Raw genomic sequence first — 12,283 nt, 5'->3', positions numbered from 1 at the left:
TTATCTATAAGTGTCAAAGCCAAGAGATATATAAACTGGGGGAAAGGACAGTAAACTTAAATTAACCTCTAAAAAGAAACTCCATTTTACAAGATGGCTTTGGTTCTGCTCAAAGCATTCATGAAAAATATACATGATGTAAAGGCCTATATTATATATATATATATATATATATATATATATATATATATATATATATATGTGAATGTATATTATTTTAACCCCAACTGTTCTAACAACTTTACTACACTGAAATGTATTCTGATGGTGGGCTATTGTATTTTTCATATCAACTTAAGCATTTAAATGGATGGTTTGTTTTTAACAGGTTTTCATTGAAGGTGTTAGAGGTGAGGATTACCGCAGCGATGTTGCCATTGATGATATCTCTCTTGTTCCAGGATATTGTGTTGGTAAGTCATACACTTGTTATTCATAACTTTTCATTGGTTTTGCTTTGAAGTTTCAAGTTTACAAGAAGGCTTGTATCTATGCAGACTGGGAAGTGACAGGTAGTGACAAGTGCTTGCATAGAGCTGCCTGTACAAATCAATGACAGACTGTAGCTGCATGTGTACAACACATCTGAGTGTTTGCATGCATAAGGGAACTGATAAGCAGTCCTGAATCCAGATAGTTTGCATCTAGGGCCGCTTATATTTCCCTGAATGCATAATAAAGTTCAGCTGTGCATTGACACGGGTACAGCCGCAATGTGTTTGTAACCTGTACAGGTGGCTGTATGCAAAACTCCTATCATTACTGGACACTTCTTTACACTGTATGGCTCTCTGCACCGGTGTGAGCGAGGCCTAAATTGTGAGTGTCATTGATATAGAAACTGTTTTGTTAATGACTTACTTTTTTATTAATTGTATCTTTTTAGATACCACCAACACAACATTAAAGCAAAAAGGTAAATACACCTGACTATCTTAAAAAGCATTCTGAGTTATTTCTGTTGTTGTTTGTTTTCCCTATTTGTATAGTATTGACATATTATTAGGAACCTTAAAGAGTAAATAGAAGTCACACTTATCCTTGTCCACCAAAGAGCTTACAATCTTATATCCCTTTCAAAAAATCCTGTTTTCCTTTCAAATAAAAAATTTTTTTCCATGTTGTTTGATTGTGGGAGGAAACCCATATTTGCTGTTCCTCCAAATTCTCTCTTACTGTATATTAGCAAAAAAGAAAAAATAATAAAGAAACTATTCCACCTTGCTTTTCTGAGACATTTACCCAAACTGAACTGAGGTCATGCAGATTAGGTTAAAGCATAATTTGTATCTGCTACTGTCCAGAAATATGAAATCGGGATTTTGCCTATGAAAAAGTTAATTTGATTTAAACCCTAAAAACTTCAATTTGATCACTTTTCATGTATTAAATATAATATAATTATATCAGTTAGCATTGCTCTCTGTGTGCTACAAACCACCTCCCCTATGTTACAAAGTCAGAGAAGAACTCATTCTATAACCCCAACACACTTTATAACCTCGGTTGAAAATGCTGCTTCTTCACAGATATGATATACGGAGTGAGCACCATCACTCAAGGACAGAATGTTGCTACTGGGTACTGTCAACAGGTGAAAGGAAGCAAAGCAAAAAAAAAAAGAAAAACGAATACAGCTACCACATTTAAAGCAGTTATTTGCTCTGTTTGAAAAAAATAAATAAAACGCTGTAGCTGCTGACTTATAATAAAAGGACACTCATCTGTCCAGGGGTCCAGTGCCATTCTAACCTGAATCAGTTCTTTGGGTCCCTGGCACTGGCATGTTTACTGTAGGCAGCTGGTGGTGGTTCCTTGATTCATACCCACTGACTGAAACAAAAAAAAGACCCATCTATGGCAAGGCAATAGCCAGTTTAACAGGGACCAGACAGATTTTCGATCCATGTATGGGAACTGTAAGGCTGGCCATACATTATACAATTTTCTTATTCAATTTTCTTTAGAGTTATTTTTTTTTAATTCTTTAATTCATCAAAATTTATCATACACAAAGAAGTAAAAACATTTTCCCTACTCAATAGTGAGATGCATTAACAAATGTTATTTCCTAACCTTTATCTACCCTTCCCCCCCCAGTCTTAGACCCTTCTTTCTCCTCTTCTCTAAGTAATCTTAATCTCACTAGATTTCTTTGTTAATTTAAACTTTTTCCACTTTTCCCATCTCTTAATGAATCCCTCTTTAGTATCCTTGTGGCTATGTCTCAGGTATTCCATGTTATATATCTCTTCTATTTTCTCAAACCACTCTCTAATTTTTTGGGCTCTCAACTTCCATCCATTTTACAGTCTCAAGATTTTTACAGCTTTCTTCATATGTACAATCATTGAGTTTCTGTATTCTTTTGTCAGAATATCTACCCCATGAAATAGATATGTCCATGGTTCCTCAGGTATATCTATATTAGTAATTTCCTTGTAGGGATGAGCCCGATGTTTGAGTCGAACGGGTGTTTGCCTGTTTGCGGAATAGCGTACAATTTGGGGTGTTCGCGGTAAATTCAAAAGCCGCGAAACACCCTTTAAAAGTCTATGGAAGAAATCAGAAGTGCTAATTTTAAAGGCTTATATGCATGGTATTGTCATAAAAAGTGTTTGGGGACCTGGGTCCTGCACTAGGGGACATGTATCGATGCAAATTGTTTTTTAAAAACAGACTTTTTTGGGAGCAGTGATTTTAATAATGCTTACAATGCAACAATAAAAGTGAAATATTCCTTTCAATTTTGTACCTGGGGGGTATCTATAGTATGCCTGTAAAGTGGCACATGTTTCCCTTGTTTAGAACAGTCTGAGAGCAAAATGACCCTCAGGTCTGATATGAAAATTAAGGGGAACCCTGAACCAAAATAAAAAAATTGCATGGGGGTCCCCCCAAATTCCATACCAGGCCCTTCAGGTTTGGTATGAATATTAAAGGGAACCCATTTTTTTTTAAATTGCATGGGGGTCCCCCTCAAAATCTATACCAGACCATTCAGGTCTGGTATGGATTTTAAGGGGAACCCCGCAACCAAAATTAAAAAAAAAATGAAGTGGGGTCCCCCCAAAAATCCATGCCAGACCCTTATCTGGGCAGGCAACCTGGCAGGCTGCAGGAAAAGAGGGGGGGGAGAGAGCGCCCCCCCTCCTGAACTGTACCAGGCCACTTGCCCTCAACATGGGGAGGGTGTTTTGGGGTAGCCTTCAAAACACCTTGTCCTCATGTTTATTGGAACAACACCTCCAACACCCCCGCATGTGCGGCTCTGACAGACGGACCGCCTGACACTTACCTCAGGCAGCAGGCAGCAGCTCCTCTCAGTTCACCATATCGGCGGTGACCCCTGCTCCAGTGTGTGTCTCCTCGGCTCCTCTTCCTAAGCACAAGGCATCCAATAGGGTGACTTGGCACTTTGGAGTAGATAGTGGTTTAATATATACTGCGCTGTGGCGATAAACTTTATCGAGCCACCAACACAGCTTCTAGACAGAAAGCGTGAATAACTAAAGGAAAATAAATGTGTAGCGCTATGATAAAGACAACGTGTAAGATTATACGTATCACCATATAAATCCTTGGAATTAAATAACCATATTCCTAGTGTTAAATAAACATGAACACCCAAAACCACATTTAAATAATCAAAATAGACATTTGAATTATAAATATAAGTGAAAAAATATAACTGGAAAATGATCCAAATAATATTCAGAAAAAAGTGCTTGTGCTAAATGAGTCCCAAAACTGTGAAGTCCAATGGTGAATTTGTAGAAAGGTCAACTTTCCCAAAAAATAATTTCAAAGACACTGCACACTCTTCTTACATGCAACACCGCCACCACCGTGAGAATGGGGAGGCTTACCAGAGGACTTGGACTTAGTCAGGCGTATGCCTTCCAAGTCTTGTAGGCTTTATATATGGAATCTCCCAATGGGTGTGGATATTCCTTGGACTCAACTTGCACCACCACATCAAATAGGCGAAAAATTTGTTATTGTCCAATGAGAGATGGGATAGTAGTCTCATACATAGAATCATAGAAACAAAAGCCTGACATAGCGTAATATTGTCACAAAGAAATTTTAATAATTAGGAATAAAAAAACTCACATTTTGATGGTATCAAAAATGGCATGTACATGAATATAGGGATAGCGATGTCTGCAGAGGAGTCCACCCAACGCATTTAGACTACAGAGTCGTCATCTGGGGTGTGGACCCCCCTGCCAGCATCGCTTATAAAAGAATGGTGACCCCCACATCGTTTAGGACGCCAACCTGCCACTGACCTGGCACTTTGGCCAATTAGGAAACTGATGTCTGATGTTCTGCCTCATGATTGGTGGGGTGGAAGGTTAGTGTAAAAACAGCAAAAATTAATTTTCTATCGTCACACAATTGGGTGGGATCAGGGCACACTCTCTGCGCCCTGAGCCCAACCTATTTTGAAGCCTATTTGAGCCTTTGGCTCTAATCAGGTGCTTCAAAAATTACCATCTCCTCCCGTCATAGGAATCCATATGTTCTGTGTCCTGAAAGTGTCCGGGAGCATGGCCACCACTGCTTGAATGGTTAAAACTGGCTCGTACATGGTCTAAGATTCACTATCTACTGGAATCTACTTCCCCATTCCAGATTACCAATACCCATCTCAGCTGTCTAGGCAACCTTTAATTCTTCATATGGCTTCCAACAGGAACGTGCTTGTGTTCATTTTTTCTATTCCTTTGCGACTTGAGTTTAGTGCCTTTCAGCCCATTCATTTGAATTGGCTGAATTATGAATGGGCTGAAAGCCAAATGCATCCCACCAAAAGTACTGCATGCAGTACTTTAGAAAACATGATCCTAGAGGACATGGCCAGGATGTAAGCCTGTTCGGTCATGTGATTCTGGAGCTCTGTTCCTGTCTATGATCCAACAGTCCTTCCTTCGCTATTATAATCTGCTCCCTGTGACTGTGTACAGAGCTTTCTCTCTGGGGAGTCAGCGGCTTCCTTAAACAGCTTCTATGGTCCCGCTGAAATCCCGCTCCACTCGTTCTCAGCCCAACACTCCTCCCTCATCAGTGGACATCTTGCCCACGAGGTTACCTGCCAGTACAATGTCGGCTGGCACAGAGACCGCTGCGGGGGATGGAGTGGTGGCTTGTCCATCCACAGCCGACCTTATGGCATCTATCACGGCTTCTACAGATACCCTTACAGCCAAGATGCAATTTATGGCCACAGATATCAGCCTCATTAGGAACAACATGGAAAAATTCCATTCCAGAGTATCAGAGGTGGAGGGTCGGATCTCAGGGCTGGAGGACACCGTACACGCTGATTCCAGGGAATTGCATGCACTGCAACTACAGGTTAAGACTCCACAAGAAAAAGCTATTGACCCTGAAAATAGGCTATGCAGAAACAATATTCGTATTCCGGGGCTCCCAGAAAAACCAAACCAACCAAATTTGCGGAACAACTGTTCCTTAAAGTATTTGACTTACAAGATCTGACATCTACATTTGTGGTTGGGCAGGGTCATAGGGTTCCCCCTGCCTTGACAAAGCCAGGAGCGCCTCCATGCCCTTTCCTTCTACGACTACTTAACCTCTTCCTAGCTGAGGCTCACACTAAAGGAGACATCAAGTTTGAAAAATTCCAAACTCCTGTTCTTCCCCGACTACTATCCAGAGGTGCAGCAAAATCAAAGATCCTACACTGAAGTCAGTAAACACCTTTGTGAAAATAACTGTAGGTTCAGCCAGCTTTAGCTTACTAGGCGTCCGCTTCTTTGACACCTCTGAAGATGCGTCTGAATGGTTGGACTCTTGTTAATCGCCTCCACCATCAAGCCCTTGGATGATCCAACATTAGATCACAGCAAGCATACCAGCATGCTAGCTATCACAACTTGTTGCAGAGATTACCTTGTTTTTTCTAGACTAATACTTTTTTCCATATATTCCGTGTTTTTTCTTTGGTATTTGGGGCTGTGTTCCAGGACCTCCTGCATCCACTAGTTACAAGACACCCCTGTTATTTTCTCAATCTACTGGCACCTATCTAATGCCTTTCTTGGTTGGGCTCTGAGCCTGACTCTCCCACCATGGATGTGGTATTTCCTCTGGATTCCAGGATAGGAATTCGGCTACCACAAGTGGGCACTTTTTTTGGTACCACTTTCCTGCTTCCCCATTCACTGAACAAAAGGTTTTTGGCTATTGCCAGTTTATGGTTCAAGTTTTTGGGTATACCCTCTGTTACCTTTTTGTTTTGATCTTTTTTTTTTTTTTTTTGGAGGGACCTGACTTCGGCAGGGATTGCATCATGGTGCAGGGGTTTTGTTTCTGTTTTCATTGTTTTATTGTGTTCTACTACTATTCATGTACTTCTATTTATGGCGTTGGTTATCATTTGATTTGCTGCTCCTGCATCCAGCCGATTGCCACTGTACAGACACAAACTTTATCTATTAACCTTATGGCGCCACATCCCCCATATGTCTGTAAAATCATTTCTTGGAATGGTCGTGGCCTCAACTCTAAATTTAAACGTGCCTTACTTTTCCAGTACTTGAAACTTCACAACCCCCATTTATTGTTGTTTCAGGAAACACATCTCATGGGCAGCAAGCTGCAGTCACTTAAACCCTGGGTTCAAAGGATGTACCTCGCATCATACTCCACCTTTGCCGGGGATCTCAGTTCTCATCAATAAGTCTCTTTCTTGTGTTGTCGAGCCAATTAATTCAGACCCCCAGGGCAAATTAGTAATGGTGGTACTCTTGCTCTGGGGCCTAAGATATGTCATAGTTACAATATATATTCCTCCACCATTCTCCCCGGAGGTTCTTGGCCTTGTTCTGGAGAGGATTTCCCCCTACTGCCCTGCTAAATTGCTTATCATGGGTGACTTTAATGCCATTCTATCATCTGATCTGGATAGACCAGTAGTACCAAAACATACCTCTGAGGATCTTAGAACAATGGCCCAGGTGGCAGGCCTTGCTGAGGTGGAAACACCCAACAACCCGCTATTCTTGCTTTTACTCCACCCACAAAACATCTTCACATATAGACTTGGCATTTGCTAATCCCTCCCTGTTAATGAATGTTAAGGAGGCCACATACCTACCTAGTACTCTATCAGACCAGGAGCTTCTCCTGCGAAACTTATCCTCTCAGAATGCGTCCCTGTTGCACCTGGCCCCACTGGGTCTCTCACCTGGAGATTGTGGACTCTGTGCCCCCAAACTCTCTGAATACTGGGATATCAGTGGAATATCCAACTCTTCAGAAACCACATCAGGTGCATTCAAGGCTTTCACTAGAGGACAATATATATCCTCTATTTCTGTTTTCCATAAAGATCTAAAGGTGACCACTGACCACTCAGTCTCTACAACAATTGGTGGTTTATAAGAGGGAGGTCTATAATGATAACCCAGATTATGACAATTGTATACATTTGCAGGCCACTCAGATAGAGTTGCACATGCACTTAGCAGAGCTCACCCATCTAGAACAGTACAGAACTAGGCAATCCTTCTTTGAACAAGGTGATGAGATTGGTCGTTTACTAGCACTATTAGCCCACTATTCACCCCTCACTTGCTAGCTCCTCTTCTTGATCAGGTGGCTCTCAGATGATGAATGTTATGCGCTGGTGCATCCTATCAACCCAGACAACATAGCTGTTGCTGTACGGTCGCTCCCTGCAGGAAAGGCACCGGGACCAGATGGACTCCCAATTGACTTCTGTCAGACCCATTGTGTTTTTCTGGCACCTATCCTAGCTGATATATTTACTCATTGCTTAGCTGAGAGTGTCCTCCCTCCCTCTTTGCCATGTCCATATCATCCTAATTCATAAACCACCTAAAGACTCCAGTGCATGTGCCTCCCACAAACCAATTGCCTTGCTCAACAATGATTTAAAAATTCTAACTAAACTCTTAACTTTAAGGTTGTAGGCGATGCTCCCAACAATCATAGACCCAGACCAAGCTGTTTTTTTGGCCCACAAAGCAGCTGATATTAACCACTTGCTTACTGGGCACTTAAACACCCTTCCTGCCCAGACCAATTTTCAGCTTTCGGTGCTCTCACACTTTGAATGACAATTACTCAGTCATGCAACACTGTACCCAAATGAATTTTTTGTCCTTTTTTTCCCACAAATAGAGCTTTCTTTTGGTGGTATTTGATCACCTCTGGGGTTTTTATTTTTTGCGCTATAAATGAAAAAAGACAGAAAATTTGGAAAAAAAAACGCATATTTCTTTGTTTCTGTGACAGAATTATGCTAATTATTAATTTTTCTTCATAAATTTTGGCCGCAATTTATACTGCTACATATCTTTGGTAAAAATAACCCAAATTAGTGGATATTATTTGGTCTTTGTGAAAGTTAGAGAGTCTACAAGCTGTGGTGCGAATCGTACAAAATTGATCACATCTGATGTACTGGTGGCCTATCTCGCTTCTTGTGACCCGAACAAGTCAGGAAAGTACAAATACCCCCCAAATGACCCTTTTTGGAAAGTAGACATTCCAAGGTATTTAGTAAGAGGCATAGTGAGCTTTTTGATGTTGTCATTTTTTTCCCACAATTCTTTGCAAAATTAAGATTTTTCATTTTTTTTTCTCCACAAAATTGTCATTGTAATAGGTTATTTCTCTCACGTGGCATGTGTATACCACAAATGACACCCCCAAAAAAATTCTGCTACTCCTCCTGAGTATTACAATACCACATGTGTGGTACTTTTTCACAGCCTGGCCACATAGAGAGGCCCAACATGCAGGTAACGCCATCATGTGTTCTAGGAACATAAATTACACATCTAACTTGTTGAATATTTATTACACTTTTGAAGCACCAGGACAATGACACGTGACACTGATGACAGATGGCACTGATACGTGGCAATGATGACACTTATACGTGGCACTGATGACACGTGGCACTGATGACAGATGGCACTAATATGTGGCACTGATGACAGATGGCACTAATATGTGGCACTGATGACATGTGGCACTGATGACATATGGCACTTATACGTGGCACTGATGACACGTGGCACTAATACGTGGCACTGAAGACACGTGGCACTAATACATGGCACTGAAGACACGTGGCACTAATATGTGACACTAATACGTGCTACCGATGACAGATGGCACTAATACATGGCACCGATGACGCGTGACACTGATGACAGATGGCACTGATAAGTGGCATTGATGACACGTGACACTGACAACAGATGGCATGTGACACTGACAGGTGGCACTGATGACAAATGGCACTGATACGTGGCACTGATGACAGATGGCACTAATATGTGGCACTGATGACAGATGGCACAATGTGGCACTGATGACACGTGGCACTGATGACAGATGGCACTTATATGTGGCACTGATGACAGATGGCACTGGGGACAAATGGCACTGGGGGCAGGTGGCACTGGGGGGCAGGTAGCACTGGGGGCAGGTAGCACTGGGATGGATGGCACTGGGGGCAGGTAGCACTGGGGTGGATGGCACTGGGGCAGATGGCACTGCTGGGGGAGGATGGCACTGCTGGGGGAGGATGGCACTGCTGGGGGAGGATGGCACTTTTTTTTTTGCCGCTGCAGCCATTCATCTCTCCCCTCTCACACTGTCTGTGTGAGGAGGGAGAGCGGCGCTGAGAGATGATCTCATATGTTTACATATGAGATCATCTCCCATTGGATACGCCGATCACGCTGTAAACGGCCGCTGTGTTTGGCCATTTACAGCGATCTGTGTTTGCCTGTCCCCGGGGGACACAGCGAACACAGAACTTCCGCTATGCGCGCCCGCGGCGGCGCGCATTGCAGAAGTAAACATTAGGACGTCCAGGGACGGCCTCCCGGACGAACGCGCCTGCTCTACGGCCGTCATTCGGCTATAGGGCGGGCGCGAGATGGTTAACCTTCGCTAGTTGTTTACCAACCTCCACACCCAACATTTAAATGTAGGATCTAGGGTTGTGGTCTCCCTAGTCATTAAAAAAGGCCTCCGATACCATTGAGTGGCCATTTGTGGGAGGTACTTAGATGCATGGGGTTCCTATTACTCTTTATTAAATGGCTTCAAGTCCTTTATAGCTCCTCCATGGCCTCGGTTAGGTTGGGTGGGGGGTTTTCGGTCCCCTTTCAGTTATACAGGGGTGCCCACCAGGGCTGTCCTCTTTCTATGGCCCTTTTTGACATTGCGATTAAACCGGTGGCAGAGGCACTTCGCACCTCTTCTGCAATTAAAGGGCTTCGTATTGGCAGGTTGGAGGAGAGGGTCTTAAATGATAACAATAAAGTGCTCTAGTGCTTAATAAACCTTAAATGATAACAATAAAGTGCTTGAGTGCTTAATAGTACTGCAGGTATCTTACTAGTCAATACATGCTGCAATATACATTGAATACATAAAATCAATCAACTCAAACAGTGAACATATATATAAAAAAATGTCCATGTACATAAAAAATAGCGAAACTGAAGTAGGGATAAATCCTGTGTCCCGTCACCGCTTAGGAGCAATGCACAAACATGACACCCCATGAATTATGGTAAGTAGCCTACTCACCAACTCACCTTGTCCCGTTTATTTAAAAGGAAGGTCAAGTAAAGCTTTAGCAGGTTTAAGGAACTGCCAACCTTAATGGGGAAACTCTGCTTAGTTTTACCAGAAGTATTGTTTAAATCCACGTTTGCTCAAGAAAAAATATAGAGAGAACCAGACCATGGCATAATATCATTTTATTTAAAATAACATAAAAAACTAAAATAGCCAAATGGCCTCTTACCTTAAAAGTGCCAATGCCTCAGCACTAGAGGGAACAAACGTATCAGACTGGGTGAGTTGGAACCCCTAGCTGTGCCGCTTCCACTGCTTGAATTAGCGTGCGTTCCACCCCCTGGATCTCGGGAACCAAAAGTTCGGACCAAACGATGTGACCGGAATGCGCCTCGACGTACGTTTCGTTGTAATGATGTCATCAGGAAGCTTCCCAGTCACCTAACAAATTATGTTTTTATTTGGTCGGAAAGTCTGTGAATGGCTCGGATTGAATTTACTGCATTATCGCTATCTTGTGGACAAATAGGACAATGCACCCAATATGTACTAGCATATATTAGCCTTTTCACAACACACAAAATAAAACGATATTATGCCATGGTCTGGTTCTCTCTATATTTTTTCTTGAGCAAACGTGGATTGAAACAATACTTCTAATTAATCACAATTTTTTTATGTACATGGACATTTTTTATATATATATATATATATATATATATATATATATATATATATATGTTCACTGTTTGAGTTGATTGATTTTATGTATTCAATGTACTGTATATTGCAGCATGTATTGACTAGTAAGATACCTGTGGTACTATTAAGCATTAGAGCACTTTATTGTTATCATTTAAGGTTTATTAAGCACTAGAGCACTTTATTGTTATCATTTAACCACTTAAGCGGACCAATTGTCAGCCTAAGGAGGTCTTTTTGCAATTTCACACTGCACTGCTTTAACTGGTAATTGTGCTGTCATGCAATGTTGTACCCAAACTAAATTTGCGTCCTTTTCTTCCCACAAATAGAGCTTTCTTTTGATGGTATTTGATTGCCTCTGCGATTTTTGTTTTTTACGATATAAATGGAAAAAGACTGAAAATTTTGAAAAAAAAAGAATTTTTCTACTTTTTGTTATAAGAAAAATCGAATAAACTCAATGTTAGTCATACATTTAGGCCAAAATGTGTTCAGCCACATGTCTTTAGTAAAAAAAAAGTCAATAAGCGTATATTTATTGATTTGCACAAAAGTTATAGCGTCTACAAACTAGAGTACATTTTCTGGAATTTACACAGCTTTTAATTTATGACTGCCTATCTCATTTCTTGAGGTGCAAAAATAGCAGGGCAGTACAACCCCCCCCCAAATGACTCAATTTTGGAAAGTAGACACCCCAAGGAAATTGCTGAGCGGCATGTTGAGCCCATTGAATATTATTCGGTGATCGCTGGTGAAAGGGTTAATGGTAGGGGTAATCAGGGGGTTAAAACCTTTATTAGGTAGTATATGGGGATACCTAACGCTATAAAAACCTGGCGGTGAATCTAAAAAATAACTAGCTACCTAGCGGCACCAGTGACACTAATGCAGCGATCAGAAAAACGATCGCTTAGTGACGCTGGCAAAATGGGGTGAAAGGGTTACCTGGGGGGCAATCGGGGGGTTAAATCTT

General features: G+C 41.6%; 1 protein-coding gene across 1 annotated transcript in view; it reads left to right on the top strand.

Annotated features, from left to right (window-relative positions):
• The window catches only part of LOC143986719 (IgGFc-binding protein-like), a 132,211-nt gene that overhangs the window by 111,731 nt on the left and 8,197 nt on the right, over positions 1-12,283 (top strand). Inside the window, exons 33-34 of the mRNA XM_077485124.1 lie at positions 329-413; positions 887-916. Of these exons, the coding sequence (XP_077341250.1) occupies positions 329-413; positions 887-916 (115 nt within the window). The remainder of the gene's footprint in view (positions 1-328; positions 414-886; positions 917-12,283) is intronic.

Source organism: Lithobates pipiens, unplaced genomic scaffold (assembly GCF_037356315.1).
Source record: "Lithobates pipiens isolate NorthernLeopardFrog02 unplaced genomic scaffold, aLitPip1_a1.2 Scaffold_18, whole genome shotgun sequence".
NCBI lineage: Eukaryota > Metazoa > Chordata > Amphibia > Anura > Ranidae > Lithobates > Lithobates pipiens.
This window is presented reverse-complemented; position numbering and strand designations above follow the sequence as displayed.